Source organism: Oncorhynchus tshawytscha, linkage group LG16, assembly GCF_018296145.1.
Source record: "Oncorhynchus tshawytscha isolate Ot180627B linkage group LG16, Otsh_v2.0, whole genome shotgun sequence".
NCBI lineage: Eukaryota > Metazoa > Chordata > Actinopteri > Salmoniformes > Salmonidae > Oncorhynchus > Oncorhynchus tshawytscha.
Window position 1 is genome coordinate 84,036,610 of NC_056444.1, and position 18,844 is coordinate 84,055,453.

The following is an 18,844-nucleotide window of genomic DNA, read 5'->3' on the forward strand; positions in this document are numbered from 1 at the left end:
GGGTGATGAGACCCATACAGGATGTAGTGACTGTAGGGGTGATGAGACCTATACAGATGTAGTGACTGTAGGGCTGATGAGACCCATACAGGATGTAGGACTGTAGGGCTGATGAGACCCATTCAGGATGTAGTGACTGTAGGGTGATGAGACCCACACAGGATGTAGTGACTGTAGCAGTGAAGGATGAGACCCATACAGGATGTAGTGACTGTAGGGGTGATGAGACCCATACAGGATGTAGTGACCGTAGGGGTGATGATACTATACAGGATGTAGTGACTGTAGGGGTGATGAGACCTATACAGATGCAGGATGTAGGGGTGATGAGATCCATACTGGATGTAGTGACTGTAGGGGTGATGAGACCTATACAGGATGTAGTGACTGTAGGGGTGATGAGATCCATACTGATGTAGTGACTGTAGACCCCATACAGGATGTAGTGACTGTAGGGTGATGAGACCCATACAGGATGTAGTGACTGTAGGGTGATGAGACCCATACAGGATGTAGTGACTGTAGCAGTGTAGGTGATGAGACCCATACAGGATATTGTGAATGAGAGCGATGAGACCCATACAGGAAGTAGTGACTGTAGGGGGTGATGAGACCCATACAGGATGTAGTGACTGTATGGCTGATGAGACCCATACAGGATGTAGTGACTGTAGGGTGATGAGACCCATACAGGATGTAGTGACTGTAGCAGTGAAGGGGATGAGACCCATACAGGATGTAGTGACTGTAGGGGTGATGAGACCCATACAGGATGTAGTGACCGTAGGGGTGATGATACCTATACAGGATGTAGTGACTGTAGGGGTGATGAGACCTATACAGGATGTAGTGACTGTAGGGGTGATGAGATCCATACTGGATGTAGTGACTGTAGGGGTGATGAGACCCATACAGGATGTAGTGACTGTAGGGGGTGATGAGATCCATACTGGATGTAGTGACTGTAGGGGTGATGAGACCCATACAGGATGTAGTGACTGTAGGGGTGATGAGACCCATACAGGATGTAGTGACTGTAGGGGTGATGAGACCCATACAGGATGTAGTGACTGTAGGGGTGATGAGACCTATACAGGATGTAGTGACTGTAGGGCTGATGAGACCCATACAGGATGTAGTGACTGTAGGGCTGATGAGACCCATTCAGGATGTAGTGACTGTAGGGGTGATGAGACCCATACAGGATGTAGTGACTGTAGCAGTGAAGGGATGAGACCCATACAGGATGTAGTGACTGTAGGGGTGATGAGACCCATACAGGATGTAGTGACCGTAGGGGTGATGATACAGGATGTAGTGACTGTAGGGGTGATGAGACCAATACAGGATGTAGTGACAGAGGGGGTGACGAGACCCATACAGGATGTAGTGACTGTAGGGGTGATGAGACCTATACAGGATGTAGTGACTGTAGGGGTGATGAGACCCATACAGATGTAGTGACTGTAGGGGTGATGAGACCCATACAGGATGTAGTGACTGTAGCAGTGTAGGTGATGAGACCCATACAGGATATTGTGAATGAGGAGCGATGAGACCCATACAGGAAGTAGTGACTGTAGGGGTGATGAGACCCATACAGGATGTAGTGACTGTATGGCTGATGAGACCCATACAGGATGTAGTGACTGTAGGGGTGATGAGACCCATACAGGATGTAGTGACTGTAGCAGTGAAGGGGATGAGACCCATACAGGATGTAGTGACTGTAGGGGTGATGAGACCCATACAGGATGTAGTGACCGTAGGGGTGATGATACCTATACAGGATGTAGTGACTGTAGGGTGATGAGACCTATACAGGATGTAGTGACTGTAGGGGTGATGAGATCCATACTGGATGTAGTGACTGTAGGGGTGATGAGACCCATACAGGATGTAGTGACTGTAGGGGTGATGAGATCCATACTGGATGTAGTGACTGTAGGGGTGATGAGACCCATACAGGATGTAGTGACTGTAGGGGTGATGAGACCCATACAGGATGTAGTGACTGTAGGGGGTGATGAGACCCATACAGGATGTAGTGACTGTAGGGGTGATGAGACCTATACAGGATGTAGTGACTGTAGGGCTGATGAGACCCATACAGGATGTAGTGACTGTAGGGCTGATGAGACCCATTCAGGATGTAGTGACTGTAGGGGTGATGAGACCCATACAGGATGTAGTGACTGTAGCAGTGAAGGGGATGAGACCCATACAGGATGTAGTGACTGTAGGGGGTGATGAGACCCATACAGGATGTAGTGACCGTAGGGGGTGATGATACCTATACAGGATGTAGTGACTGTAGGGGGTGATGAGACCTATACAGGATGTAGTGACTGTAGGGGTGATGAGATCCATACTGGATGTAGTGACTGTAGGGGTGATGAGACCCATACAGGATGTAGTGACTGTAGGGTGATGAGATCCATACTGGATGTAGTGACTGTAGGGGTGATGAGACCCATACAGGATGTAGTGACTGTAGGGGGTGATGAGACCCAGGATGTAGTGACTGTAGGGGGTGATGAGACCCATACAGGATGTAGTGACTGTAGGGGTGATGAGACCTATACAGGATGTAGTGACTGTAGGGCTGATGAGACCCATACAGGATGTAGTGACTGTAGGGCTGATGAGACCCATTCAGGATGCAGGGACTGTAGGGCTGATGATACCCATACAGGATGTAGTGACTGTAGGGGTGATGAGACCCATACAGGATGTAGTGACTGTAGGGGTGATGAGACCCATACAGGATGTAGTGACTGTAGGGGTGATGAGACCTATACAGGATGTAGTGACTCTAGGGGTGATGAGACCCATACAGGATGTAGTGACTGTAGGGGTGATGAGACCCATGCAGGATGTAGTGACTGTAGGGCTGATGTGACCCATACAGGATGTAGTGACTGTAGGGCTGATGAGACCCATACAGGGCAGTGACTGTAGGGGTGATGAGACCTATACAGGATGTAGTGACTGTAGGGGTGATGAGACCTATACAGGATGTAGTGACTGTATTGGTGATGAGACCCATACAGGATGTAGTGACTGTAGGGGTGATGAGACCCACACAGGATGTTGTGACTGTAGGGGGTGATGAGACCCACAGGATGTAGTGACTGTAGGGGTGATGAGACCCATACAGGATGTAGTGACTGTAGGGGTGATGAGACCAATACAGGATGTAGTGACTGTAGGGGTGATGTTATGTCTAATAATAAATACATTGGACCACATGTTTTCATGTCTAATTAAAGTGGTTCTTGTCATGGGTCAGGGTCACCTCTTACACATATCCTATTGCCTAACTGACTCCTCATCCCTTTCCCCGTGTCGCCTCACCGCCTCACCGCCTCGCCCCGCCGCCAAGCGAGACACGGCAGCCCGTCTGTCTCTGCTGCAGCTCGACTCAGCTTCCTCTTGGCTTACACTCCCTCGTCCTCCAGCCTCCACCCCCTCACCATCCGTCCTTATAACCCTTCATTCCAGACCTCGAGCATTCCACTCCTTCCCGTTCACCCTCCACCCCTCCACCCTCCAACCCCAGCAGTGCTCCACCCTCCTTCCTATCCCCCAACCCACGCCTCCGCCAGTCCATCCCTGTCTAAATCCTCCCTCCCTCCATCCCACCCGTCCTCTCCTTCCTAGCCCCAAACCCACCCCCTCCGCCAGTCCATCCCCTTCTGAATCCTCCCTCCCTCCCGTATCCCCTCCTTCTCGTCCCTCGCCCTCTTGCTGACACACAGGAAAAGGAAGGCAGGGAAGGTTGGCTCCTGCTCCCCCTCCGACAGGGAACAGTGAGGCTATGGAAGGGGCCAGGGCACCACATCCTGTTTTAGACACACTGACATGAGAGAGCGAACCCCATGACCTCATGCTGCCTGTGGTTGGTCAGCAGGACTACAACCACAGAAAACCAAACCATGCCTCTCACAGTCTCCCTACCTATACTGTCAATGTATTGAGAATCAAGGCTGTAGGGACCGTAATCTATGGTAGGGACACTGTAGACTGGTGGTCTGTTCTGTTTGTGAGGTAGACCACTCTACTGGATGTTGTACGGCTGTACAAAGACAGAAGAGTTGGCGACAACACGCATGTCTAATATGGAACCATTAGGGACACATGTAGAAACCAGAGTGACTGGACCAGAGAGGTATCTATCTGACCTCCAACATGTTTAGACCCCAGAGTGACTGGACCAGAGTGACTGGACCAGAGTGACTGACCTCCAACATGTTTACCAGAGTGACTGGACCAGAGAGACTGGACCAACATGTTTAGACCCCAGATCTATCTGACCCCAACATGTTTATCTGACCCCAGAGTGACTGGGACCAGAGACCAGATATCTATCTGACCTCCAACATGTTTAGACCCCAGAGTGACTGACCAGAGTGACTGGACCAGAGAGATATCTATCTGACCCCCAACATGTTTAGACCCCAGAGTGACTGGACCAGAGTGACTGGACCAGAGTCTATCTATCTGACCTCCAACATGTTTAGACCCCAGAGTGACCAGAGTGACTGGACCAGAGAGATATCTATCTGACAGCCAACTCCATCATAAACCAGTCAATCACTAGATGAAGATGGATGTCCTCAACAACAATGTATTCAGGGTTTTGACCCCCAACATGAGAGAGAGTGACTGAGAGAGAGATAGAGAGAACATGTTTAGAGAGAGAGAGTCTTGGATAGCTATTGATATCAATCATCAATCATCAAGTCTTTCATGTCTCACAGTTTTACTGGAATATAGTGCCAGGGATGCATGCTCACACACACACACACACACACACACACACACACACACACACACACACACACACACACACACACACACACAGACACACTTACCCACACAGTTACACACTTACCCACACGCACACACACACACACATACAGTCACACATACACACACACACACATGCTTATGCACTAATGCCACCACAGATGGGCTATAAACTATAAACTGGAGGAGGAGAGCAACAGAGAGTATCACACACACACACACACACACAGACACACAGTTACACACATACCGCACACGCACACACACACACACACACACACACACACACACACACACACACACACACACACACACACACAGTCACACATACCCACACGCACACACACACACACACACACACACACACACACACACACACATACACAGACACACACATGCACACACACACACACACACACACACACACACACACACACACGCTCACACACAGACGCACACACACACACATACACACGCACACACACACACACACACACACGCCACACACAGCGCACACACACACACACACACGCATGCACACACACACACGCACGCACACAGACGCACGCATGCACACACACACACACACACACCAATCACGCTGGGTTCTTTCTCACCAAAATCACTCACAAACTTCTACAGATGCACAATCGAGAGCATCCTGGCGGGCTGTATCACCGCCTGGTACGGCAACTGCTCCGCCCACAACCGTAAGGCTCTCCAGAGGGTAGTGAGGTCTGCACAACGCATCACTGGGGGCAAACTACCTGCCCTCCAGGACACCTACACCACCCGATGTCACAGGAAGGCCATAAAGATCATCAAGGACAACAACCACCGAGCCACTGCCTGTTCACCCCGCTATCATCCAGAAGGCGAGGTCAGTACAGGTGCATCAAAGCAGGGACCGAGAGACTGAAAACAGCTTCTATCTCAAGGCCAGTCAGACGGTTAAACAGCCACCACTAACATTGAGAGGCTGCTGCCAACACACTGACTCAACTCCAGCCGCTTTAATAATGGGAATTGATGGGAAATGATGTAAAATATATCACTAGCCACTTTAAACAATGCTACCTTATATAATGTTTACATACCCTACATTACTCATCTAATATGTATATACTGTACTCGATACCATCTACTACATCTTGCCTATGACGTTCTGTACCATCTCTCATTCATATATCTTTATGTACATATTCTTTATCCTTTACACTTGTGTGTATAAGGTAGTAGTTGTGGAATTGTTAGGTTAGATTACTCGTTGGTTATTACTGCATTGTCGGAACTAGAAGCACAAGCATTTCGCTACACTCGCATTAACATCTGCTAACCATGTGTATGTGACAAATAACAATGTGATTTGATTTGAACAGTGAGAGAGAAAAATGCATCAAGTATAAATTGGAAGAAGAGAGAGGAGAGAGCTTCAGTACTGGGAAAATCCCTCTCTCAACCACATTAATTCATTTCCTCACTTCTCTCCTCACGTCTGACTGATGGGCGCACTCGCACACACACACACACACACACACACACACGCACACACACACACGCACGCACGCACACACACACACACACACACACACACACACACACACACACACACACACACACACACACACACACACACACACACACACACACACACACACACACACACACACACACACACACACACACACACACACACACACACACACACACACACACACACACACACACACACACACACACACACACGGTTCAACTTAAATTACACGTTACACATATTGTGACAGCAACGTAAACAGAGACACAACCACATACTGGACCAGAGGAGGAGGCTGGTGGGAAGAACTATAGGAGGACGGGCTCATTGCAAACAACGGAATGGAACACGTGGAACGGCACCAGACACATCAAACACATGAAACCACATGTTTGACTCTGTTCCATTGATTCCATTCCAATCATTACAATGAGCCCGTCCTCCTATAGCTTCGCCCACCGGCCTCCTCTGTTGCACACCAACACACACACACACACACACACAAATGATGAACTCTCAAAACACGCACAAACACACTCGTCCCGCCACACACACACCAAAGTATCCTTTCAAAAGCGTGTGTTTGTTAGTTTCCAGACGGGTGAGAGAATAAAACGGGCCGTTCGTTGTCATGGTTTCCACTGCGGGTGACTAGCCGAGGGTGATGTCGTGTTTGGATACGAAAACACCTCTTCCCCTCAACATCCTTCCTACACACACACACACACACACACACACACACACACACACACACACACACACACACAACAGGAGTTTCACACACCACCCCAACATCCTGAACTTCAACAGGAGTTTCCATGGCCATTCACATTCCTGCTACTTTCTCATGTTATTCATTAAACTTTATACTTACTGCGTCTACCCTCCATTTCACAGCAATGGACCTACCCTCCATTTCACAGCGACCCCAACCACACCCTGGAGCTACCCTCCATTTCACAGCGACCCCACCACACCCTGGACCTACCCTCCATTTCACAACGACCCCACCACACCCCCCACCACACCCCTGTACCTACCCTCCATTTCACAGCGACCCCCTCCACCACACCCTGGACCTACCCACCATTTCACAGCGACCCAACCACACCCTGGACCTACCTACCCTCCATTTCACAGCGATCCAGCCACCACACACTGGACCAACCCTCCATTTCACAGCGACCCCACCACACACTGGACCTACCCTCCATTTCACAGCGACCCCACCACACCTGGACCTACCCTCCATTTCACAGCGACCCCACCACACACTGGACCAACCCTCCATTTCACAGCGACCCAACCACACACTGGACCTACCCTCCATTTCACAGCGATCCAGCCACACACTGGACCTACCCTCCATTTCACAGCGATCCAGCCACACCCTGGACCTACCCTCCATTTCAAAGCAACCCCACCACACACTGGACCTACCCTCCATTTCACAGCGACCCCACCACACCCTGGACCTACCCTCCATTTCATAGCGACCCCACCACACCCTGGACCTACCCTCCATTTCACAGCGACCCAACCACACACTGGACCTACCCTCCATTTCACAGCGACCCCACCACACACTGGACCTACCCTCCATTTCACAGCGACCCCACCACACCCTGGACCTACCCTCCATTTCACAGCGACCCCACCAAACACTGTTGCTTCCATGATCGCTATGAGGACAACACACACACACACACATCCCAGCAGTTTGTTGGACCGTCCAAAGTGTGGTCATTGCCAGTTATGTCACCAAGAGATCCCTTGGAACGCAGAAACACAATACACACAACATTAAGTACAGCCTAAATGCTGACATAACAAATATTTTAAAAACGAGACACATTTTAACAGTTAGATCCTCGTAACTTATTAAGAAATCCAACTCTCTTTTCTCTAATCCAAAAGATAATTGCGTGTTATGGAAACAATAAAAAAAAAAAAAACTACTTCTCTTTTGATCTACTTTCCTTCTCTCCCTGAGTAAAGAGAGAGCCGCGAGGCGAGAAACATTATATCTTTCTCCCAAATGGCACCTTTTAATGAAACACTGTCGACAAGGACCCATAGAGAACCGGGCAACACTGTCGACCAGGACCCATAGAAAACAGATCAACACTGTCGACCAGGACCCATAGAAAACAGGGCAACACTGTCGACCAGGACCCATAGAAAACAGGGCAACACTGTCGACCAGGACCCATAGAGAACAGGGCAACACTGTTGACCAGGACCCATAGAGAACGGGGCAAAACTGTTGACCAGGACCCATAGAGAACGGGCAACACTGTCGACCAGGGCCCATAGAAAACAGGGCAACACTGTCGACCAGGACCCATAGAGAACAGGGCAACACGGTCGACCAGGACCTATAGAGAACAAGGCAACACTGTCGACCAGGACCCATAGAGAACAGGTCAACACTGTCGACCAGGACCCATAAAGAACAGGGCAACACTGTCGACCAGGACCCATAGAAAACAGGGCAACACTGTCGACCTTGACCCATAGAGAACAGGGCAACACTGTCGATCAGGTCCCATAGAGAACAGGGCAACACTGTCGACCAGGACCCATAGAGAACAGGGCGACACTGTCGACCAGGACCCATAGAAAACAGGGCAACACTGTCGACCAGGACCCATAGAGAACAGGGCTACACTGTCGACCAGGAGCCATAGAAAACAGGGCAACACTGTCTACCAGGACACATAGAGAACAGGGCAACACTGTCAACCAGGACCCATACAGAACAGGGCAACAATGTCGACCAGGACCCATAGAGAACAGGGCAACACTGTCGACCAGGACCCATAGAGAACAGGGCAACACTGTCGACCAGGACCCATAGAGAACAGGGCAACACTGTCGACCAGGATCCATAGAGAACAGGGCAACACTGTCGACCAGGACCCATAGAAAACAGGGCAACACTGTCGACCAGGACCCATAGAGAACAGGGCAACACTGTCGACCAGGACCCATAGAGAACAGGGCAACATTGTCGACCAGGACCCATAGAGAACAGGGCAACACTGTCGACCAGGACCCATAGAGAACAGGGCAACACTGTTGACCAGGACCCATAGAGAACGGGGCAACACTGTTGACCAGGACCCATAGAGAACGGGGCAACACTGTCGACCAGGGCCCATAGAAAACAGGGAGAACAACACTGTCGACCAGGACCCATAGAGAACAGGGCAACACGGTGTCGACCAGGACCCATAGAGAACAAGGCAACACTGTCGACCAGGACCCATAGAGAACAGGGCAACACTGTCGACCAGGACCCATAGAGAACAGGGCAACACGGTCGACCAGGACCTATAGAGAACAAGGCAACACTGTCGACCAGGACCCATAGAGAACAACACTGTCTACCAGGTCAACACTGTCGACCAGGACCCATAGAGAACAGGGCAACACTGTCGACCAGGACCCATAGAAAAACAGGGCCAGGACACTGTCAGGGCAACCAGGACCCATAGAGAACAGGGCAACACTGTCGACCAGGACCCATAGAGAACAGGGCAACACTGTCGACCAGGACGCATAGGGAACAGGGCAACACTGTCGACCAGGACGCATAGGGAACAGGGCAACACTGTCGACCAGGACGCATAGGGAACAGGGCAACACTGTCGACCAGGACGCATAGGGAACAGGGCAACACTGTCGACCAGGACGCATAGGGAACAGGGCAACACTGTCGACCAGGACGCATAGGGAACAGGGCAACACTGTCGACCAGGACGCATAGGGAACAGGGCAACACTGTCGACCAGGATGCATAGGGAACAGGGCAACACTGTCGACCAGGACGCATAGGGAACAGGGTGCAATTTGGGACTCAGTCGTTTGCGTTCTGTTGTTTCATTCTTGTTAGAATGACAACAACATTTTTTCTTTCAGTCAGCGATTTGGGGGAAAAACAGGTTCATGCGCCAAAGTAATATAGTGGTGATCAGAACTCCACCAGGATGGATTCAGACGTTCAGTCGGCTTAAAGGTTACACAGTGGAGAGATTGTCTGTCTGTCTGTCTCTGTCTGTCTGTCTGTCTGTCTGTCTGTCTGTCTGTCTGTCTGTCTGTCTGTCTGTCTGTCTGTCTGTCTGTCTGTCTGTCTGTTTGAGATTCAAAGTGACAACAACATGTTGTGTCAACCACAAAACACTCTGACTAGATTGAAGTGAATTATCACCACTAGCTTGTCTAATGTAGACTAGAATAACCTAAAAATATCACCACTAGCTTGTCTAATGTAGACTAGAATAACCTAAAAATATCACCACTAGCTTGTCTAATGTAGACTAGAATAACCTAAAAATATCACCACGAGCTTGTCTAATGTAGACTAGACTTGAATAAGCTAAAAATAACACCGGAACTAAAAAAATGTGAAATCTGAACCTAACTGAAGAACAGGAAATCAAAAAATCCTTAGAAATAACTTTATTTTTTTTGTTGTAAAATTATTTAAAACGCAATATATTCATTTACAAAAAGCCCTCTTCAAATAAAGAAACAACAACCCAAAGTTTAACATTGAGAAAAAAAATGTCTTTGTGTCAAAGCAATGTTGTATTTACAATGAAATACTGCATGAAATATTGCTTTTGTTTTGCCTGATTGATTTAAGTGCAGAGCAACTGTTGTGTTTGTTTTATTCCTAACTTTAAAATAAAACGTTTTTCTTTTAACCAAAGGTAGTTTTTACCTTTTTATCAACGTGGTTCTTAAAGAGGCATTCTGGGATTCAAACAACAAGAAAGTGGTCAACCGGCTATATATCATTAATGTAAATGTCCTAAAATGGACATCCTAAATCCCAGATTCCCCTTTTTTTTTATGTGTGGTGACGGAAATTAAAATATAAACAAGTGTTTTGATGTAAATAGATACAATTAAAACCTTAAAAACAAACAAAATTGAAAAACAAAGTCTCCTAGTCTCCTAACATTGCAGACCTCATAAATTCACATTGTACAAAAACAATATTGCATTAGAAAGATTTGGAACATGGTGGTCTTCCTATACGTATGTTTGTGACCCAGTGCAAATAAAACAGTTTTTCATCGAAATAATTCAATAAAGATCTACACAAATAAAACAAACAACATGAAATAAGGAATACTGTATAAAAAAAAATGGCAATAACTAAAAATGAAAAAAAGTTTATCATTATAAATGTTCTGCCTGTCTGGACAGTAAGTAGAAGAGCTCAGTAGTCTTTAGTGTTCTGTAGTGGTCTGTTGTAGTCTTTAGTGTTCTGTAGTGGTCTGTAGTAGTCTGTAGTGGTCTGCAGTGGTCTGTAGTGGTCTGTAGTGGTCTGTTGTAGTCTTTAGTGTTCTGTAGTGGTCTGTAGTGGTCTGTAGTGTTCTGTAGTGGTCTGTAGTGGTCTGTAGTGGTCTGCAGTGGTCTGTAGTGGTCTGTAGTGGTCTGTTGTAGTCTTTAGTGTTCTGTAGTGGTCTGTAGTGGTCTGTAGTGGTCTGTTGTAGTCTTTAGTGTTCTGTAGTGGTCTGCAGTGGTCTGTAGTGGTCTGTAGTGGTCTGTTGTAGTCTTTAGTGTTCTGTAGTGGTCTGCAGTGGTCTGTTGTTTTCTTTAGTGGTCTGTAGTGGTCTGTAGTGGTCTGTAGTGGTCTGTTATAGTCTTTAGTGTTATGTAGTGGTCTGCAGTGGTCTGTTGTAGTCTTTAGTGTTCTGTAGTGGTCTGCAGTGGTCTGTTGTAGTCTTTAGTGGTCTGCAGTGGTCTGTGGTAGACCATAATGCATTGTAGTAATCCTACCCTGAAGTCCTTAAAGGTCAACTGCAGACCAGGGTCAAGTACACCAATCCAATGCTTTCAAAAATGTCTTTTATTTTTAGGTGTACTTGCCTTAATTTAGTGTCTGCACTTCTGTGGCCTATTCCATAGTGCAAATTACACCAAGTCCCACTCCAGTATTACAGTATGTTTAACATACTGTATTTGACCAACAGGTCTTGTAGGCTGCCCTAAGACCATACTAGACTCTGGCACACAGCCAATGACTAACATCAGTCAGGAAGGTGTCTACCCAGTAATACAGGTACCGTAGTAGACAGCACTACTAGCATCAGCGAGAGCAGAGATGAGAGGACTACTCTGGCTCTCCTCACAGATCCTCCCTAGTGGTTTAGAGAGGGGTGCGTTGGTATACCCCTCCAGAGCTTTCGACACGGGGACACTACCATACCCCTCCATGGATTTAGAAACGGGAACGAGGTTACTCCCATACCCCTCCATACGAGTCCGGTTAGCACTGAGGTACTGGTCAAACTCATTGCGGTCCACTTCTGTCCAGAACTCAACTGACGTCAGGCCTACGTGGTTGGACCCAGCCTGATCTACCGAGTCCAGGGCCTGAGGTTTAGGGTTGGAGGTGGGGACCAGCAAGGAAGAGGAGGACTCGGGAGGGGGAGAGAGCTGCCCCAGGTGAGAGGCCTGGGGGGTGTCTGGTCCAACGTTATTGTACAGGTAACTATAGTAACCAGAGGACACAGAGGAACTACTGGTGGACTGGAGGGGATTGACTGGCTCAGAAAGGCTTATAGAGGAGCCCTGGGGGTAAGAGTAAGGACTGGGAGTGTTCGTAGGCTCGGGAACCTGGGTGAGGCCTTTCTCCTGGGGAGGACGACAGAGCAGGGAGCCCCTCTGGTTAAGATGGTGATTATGACCCCTTTGCCCCTGACCCTGACTATGACCCTGACTATGACCCTGACTATGACCCTGACTTTGCCCCTGACTATGACCCTGACTATGACCCTGACTATGACCCTGACTATGACCCTGACTTTGCCCCTGACCCTGACTATGCCCCTGACCCTGACTTTGCCCCTGACCCTGACTATGACCCTGACTATGCCCCTGACCCTGACCCTGACTATGCCCCTGACCCTGACTATGACCCTGACCCTGACTATGACCCTGACCCTGACTATGACCCTGACTATGCCCCTGACCCTGACTTTGCCCCTGACCCAGACTATGACCCTGACCCTGACTATGACCCTGACCCTGACCCTGACCCTGACTATGCCCCTGACCCTGACTGTGGCTGTGAGGATGGCTATGGGTGTCATGGTGATGGCTGTTATAGTGGTGGTGATGGGGGTAGTTACTCCAGGTTCCATGTAGCTCCACGTCCTCTTGCATGTGAGGGGGAAAGAACACCCCTCCGTCCCCACCCCCCTCCTCCATCAAATCCAGAGGGGACATCTCCGGTGTGGGCAGTCCGTAGCTCAGTGTGTCCCCAGTGTGGAGGTCCCTGAAGTGGCCTAGTGGAGGCAGAAGGTGGTGGTGTGGATGAGGATGTCCATAACCGTAGCCCTCCCCTACCCCAGGAACCCCTGACCCTCCCTGGGCTAGGCTGTGGAGCAGTAGCCCCGGTTCCACCCGTTTGAGCTTTTTGGCCTGTTTCTTGCGACGGGGGCGGTACTTGTAGTTGGGGTGGTCCGTCAGGTGCTGGAGGCGGAGTCTCTCGGCCTCCTCAACGAAGGGACGCTTGTCCAGAGTAGTCAGGGCCTTCCACGACTGGCCTAAAGATAATAACACACACACACACACACATATATATATATATATATATATATACATACATTGTTGTCAATAATACAATTATTACCAGCGATAGCACAATCAGCATCATAATCATAATCATTATCAACATTACCAACGTAATCAACATGATTGGCATCATACATTTAGCTAATATCAGTTGTGTACATCCAACCATAAACTGGGTGGTTCGAGTCCTGAATGCTGATTGGCTGACAGCTGTGGTATATCAGACCGTATACCACGGGTATGACAAAACATATATTTTTACTGCTCTAAGTACGTTAGTAACCAGTTTATAATAGCAATAAGTTTGTGGTATATGGCCAATATACAACAGCTAAGGGCTGTGTCCAGGCGCTCCGCGTTGCGTCGTACATAAGAACAACCCTTAGCCATGGTATATTGGCCATATACCACATCCCCCTCGTGTGTAAATTGCATAAACATAATCTGTGCAGCTCTAAAACTTATTCTGGGTTGAGTATTTCTTTTATTATTTATTTTAAATATTGTAGATAGTGATGCTGTTACATGATTAAAGCCAAACTTAACTCAAAAAAATCTACTTCTTTACTCTCAGGGAAAAACTATGCGTATTTTGTTAAGCATATTGAGCAATGCAACCATTTTACATGTGGTTTTGGCTTGAGCAAGATGTAGTACCAACAGTAACTAAAGTCCTACCAACAATTAGAGTTGATTTTCACTGATTCATTGTGGTTTGTGGACATTCACAACCCCATAAACCGTCCTAAGAACACCACAGAAAAATATGCTTTAATATTTCACACAGTCATGAGTCTAAAAACATCCTGAATACTGTGTGTGTGTGTGTGTGTGTGTGTGTGTGTGTGTGTGTGTGTGTGTGTGTGTGTGTGTGTGTGTGTGTGTGTGTGTGTGTGTGTGTGTGTGTGTGTGTGTGTGTGTGTGCGTGTGTGTGTCATATCTTACCCAGCATCTTGCTGAGGACAGCATTGTGGAGGTCTGGGTTCTGAACGGCCAGTCGTTTCCTCTCGTCTTTAGCCCAAACCATGAAGGCGTTCATTGGCCGACGGATCCTCGACTCACCCCCTGCTTTCCCCTCAACGCTGCCCAGGGAAGGTGCTTCTGGGTGGGTCGAGTCAGGACTTCCTGCCCCTGTCCCTGGTTCAGCTCTGGCCCCTATCCTGGCCTCTGTGCGGCCCCCAGCAGAGCCACGATCTCTAGATCCTCCATAAAGGGGGGTCTGGTCGAAGGGTCCTAGCCCACGATCAGAGCCTGGGCTGGGGGAAGAGACCCATGGATGCCCCCCGGCTCCGTCCCGGCCTGGTGGAGAACTGGCCTCACGACAGTAACTAGACTCAGATATATTCATTCCAGCTTAAACAAACTCCTGTTTAGTTGTTGTTGTTGTTGTTGTGTTAACTTCTGTCTGTGTTCTTTTTGTGTTTCTCGACACAGACAACGAGGAAAAGGCTAAAGGTTTTAAAAAGCAGCAGTGTTCAGAGATGGAGGTAAGACAAGCAGAATGCCCAAAGCAAAGCATTGACCTCTGAAGGGTGTGGGACGGTTCAGTAGAAACCGAGAAGTCCTAAAGTTTCCGCGACTCTCTCTCTCCTTCTCTCTCTCTTTCTCTCTCCTTCTCTCTCCTTCTCTCTCTCTTTCTCTCTCCTTCTCTCTCTCTTTCTCTCTCCTTCTCTCTCTTTCTCTCTCCTTCTCTCTCTCTTTCTCTCCTTCTCTCTCTCTTTCTCTCTCTTTCTCTCTCGGTTTTCCAGAACCTCTTGTAAAAGAGCGTGGTGTGTGTGTTTCTCCTCTGCTATCCTCCAGGACTGGACAGTTTGAAAGTTGTGGTGAGGCTTGATAAACCCGTGGTGTAAATATATACCCAGCCTAAACCAATCAGACGCCAGGGAGACTAGCAAGGCGAGCGGGAGGGGTCGGCAGTGGGAGAGTCCCCCCTCCCCTTGTCCTATCCGCTCGGCGCTCACACTGAGAGATGTAATCTGAGAGGGCCATTGTTTCTGCTCACTCACACACACACACACAAACACACACACACACACAGTTTCCCCAGCCATGCTGTGTGTCTCTGTCTCTCCCTACCTTCCTCTGACTCCCGCCTCCTTCACCCAGAGTCCCTATCCAACCCCTCTGTCCCCCGCCCCCTCCCCTCTCCTCCCATCATCTGAGGCTATGGCTGTGGTGAAAGGAGACCACACTCAAAGCCTTGCTCGTTAGCGGTGCAGCTCTCTCCCTCTCTCTCCCTCTCTCTCTCTCTCTTAGACTTTCTTTTAGAGGCAGAAAACAGAGAAGAGAGCTGCACAGAGAAATACGCTGAAACACACAAGATAGGGCACCCAAAAGTAGTCACAACCATGAGGCAACACTCGAATCCCTCAACATGGTCTCATTAGAACAAGTCAAAACTGTGACGTATAACCCGTTGATGCCGAATTTGACATATTTCACCCCCACCAATTTAAAAAAAAAAAAAACATTAGAACAAGAGAACACAACTGTCCTCTGATGTTATCGAAAATAATTCAACAACTTACCACACAGACGTGTTGCAGCAACAAACAAAGTCATGCGATATGTTGAACCATCACAGAACGATTGTTGACAAATGTAAAAGAGAGGGAAAGGGATAATCCTGGATGTTTTCCTCCTGGAGGTAAAGGGCAAACCTTTAACGTGTCATACACGGTAAGATGGGAACTCTTTCTCCGAGGACATGGCCGGTAAAACCAATTGTTTTCTTAGAGCTTGTTGAGAGTGTGGTTGTCCTATGTTTATTTTACAACCTTCCCACAACGTTCTAGGAATGGTGCAGGATAGTTGCTAGGCTTTGGAACATCCTTTTAAGGAATTTCACAACAAACAACAAAAAAACGTTATTTTTTATTTCATTTACTTTATTAACGGAATGTTGCCTAACAGGTCAAACATGGTTATATTTAATTAAAAATGTTTGGTCATGTTGTAGGAACGTTCTCCAACTGGTTTGACATTGGGAATTTTATTCAAATAGTTCAGAGAACATAAAGTAACAACCTTCTTCTTCTGTGGCAATTTCCGTACTTCAGCGTAACGTTTCCAACAGGTTTCCTCATGATTCTATTTGTGTTCCTAAATTGTCCCGAGAAAGTTAAGAAAACGTTCCATGAAAAAAACCACCCCAAAAATGTTTGTAATGTACAGTTTAACAGTCTAAGAATGTTATGTTATTTAAAAACATATTAATATACAATTTAGCTCAACAACATTCTAGTAACTATCTGTAGATATGATTTGGGATTATCCAAATCAAGTGAAACACAAATTGAATTTACAGTGACAAGAAAAATAATGTGAACCCTTCGGAATTACCTGGACTTCTGCATAATTTCATATCATCCAAACCAACCTGCCCTCCAAATACACCTCTGCTGTCTTCAACCAGGATCTCAGAGATCACTGCCTCATTGCTTGCATACTTAATGGGTCTGCGGTCAAATGAACACCCCTCATCACTGTCAAACGCTCCCTAAAACATTTCAGCGAGCAGGCCTTTCTAATCGACCTGGCCCGAGTATCCTGGAAGGATATCCACCTCATCCCGTCTGTAGAAGATGCCTGGTTATTCTTTAAAAGTGCTCTCCTCACCATCTTAAATAAGCATGCCCCATTCCAAAAATTTCGAATCAGGAATAGAATTTACTCCAGATTTGACTGCCCTTGACCAGCACAAAAACATCCTGTGGCGTACGGGATTAGCATCGAATAGCCCCCGCAATATGCAACTTTTCAGGGAAATTAGGAACCAATATACACAGGCAGTTAGGAAAGCAAAGCAAAGGCTAGCTTTTTCAAACAGAAATTTGCATCCTGCAGCACAAACTGCAAAAAAGTTCTGGGACACTGTAAAGTCCATGGAGAATAAGAGCATCTCCTCTCAGCTGCCCACTGCACTGATGTTAGGAAACACTGTCACCACTGATAAATCCATTATAATTGAGAATTTCAATAAGCATTTTTCTACAACTGGCCATGCTTTCCACCTGGCCATCCCTACCCTGGTCAACAGCCCTGCACCCTCCACAGCAACTCGCTCAAGCCTCCCCCATTTCTCCTTCACCCAAATCCAGATAGCTCATCTTCTGAAAGAGCTGCAAAATCTGGATCCCTACAAATCAGCCGGGCTAGACAATCCGGACCCTCTCTATCTAAAATCATCAGCCAAAATTGTTGCAACCCCTACTACCAGTCTGTTCAACCTCTCTTTCGTGTCGTCTGAGATTCCCAAAGATTGGAAAGCTGCCGCGGTCATCACCCTCTTCAAAGGGGCAGACACTCCAGACTCAAACTGCTACAGACCTATTTCTATCCTACCCTGCCTTTCTAAGGTCTTCAAAAGTTAACAAACAGATCACCGACCATTTCGAATCCCACCGTACCTTCTCCGCTATGCAATCTGGATTCAGAGCTGGTCATGGGTGCACCTCAGCCACGCTCAAGGTCCTAAATGATATCTTAACTGCCATCGATAAGAGACAATACTGTGCAGCTGTATTCATTGACCTGGACCAAGGCTTTCAACTCTGTCACTCACCACATTCTTATCGGCAGACTCAACAGCCTTGGTTTCTCAAATGACTGCCTCACCTGGTTCACCAACTACTTCTCAGATAGAGTTCAGTGTGTCAAATCGGAGACCTGCGACCTGTACGCTCTCGTTGGCTGGCCCTCGCTTCATACTCGTCGCCAAACCCACTGGCTCCATGTCATCTACAAGACCCTGCTAGGTAAAGTCCCCCCTTATCTCAGCTCGCTGGTCACCATAGCATCTCCCACCTGTAGCACACGCTCCAGCAGGTATATCTCTCTAGTCACCCCCAAAACCAATTCTTTCTTTGGCCGCCTCTCCTTCCAGTTCTCTGCTGCCAATGA

The 18,844-nt window shown here is 47.9% G+C and overlaps 1 protein-coding gene across 1 annotated transcript; it reads right to left on the bottom strand.

The window, feature by feature from the left end:
• Positions 1-11,775: 11,775 nt before the first annotated feature.
• Positions 11,776-15,780, bottom strand: LOC121839703 (transcription factor Sox-18A-like). Its single transcript, XM_042299955.1, has 3 exons — positions 14,888-15,780; positions 13,350-13,914; positions 11,776-13,223 (listed from the first exon to the last, which is right to left on the bottom strand). The coding sequence occupies exons 1-3, from the start codon at positions 15,288-15,290 to the stop codon at positions 12,410-12,412; spliced, it is 1,782 nt and encodes a 593-aa protein (XP_042155889.1). The 5' UTR covers positions 15,291-15,780; the 3' UTR covers positions 11,776-12,409.
• Between the last annotated feature and the right edge of the window lie 3,064 nt (positions 15,781-18,844).

Excerpts from the sequence above, each read along its gene's own strand:
- LOC121839703 (XM_042299955.1), bottom strand. The coding sequence starts at position 15,290 with ATGAATATATCTGAGTCTAGTTACTGTCGTGAGGCCAGTTCTCCACCA. Across the intron at positions 13,915-14,887 it reads TGTCCTCAGCAAGATGCTGG|GCCAGTCGTGGAAGGCCCTG; the intron begins GTAAGATATGAC and ends TATTATCTTTAG. Across the intron at positions 13,224-13,349 it reads GGTCATAGTCTGGGTCAGGG|TCAGGGTCAGGGGCAAAGTC; the intron begins GCAAAGTCAGGG and ends TCAGGGTCATAG.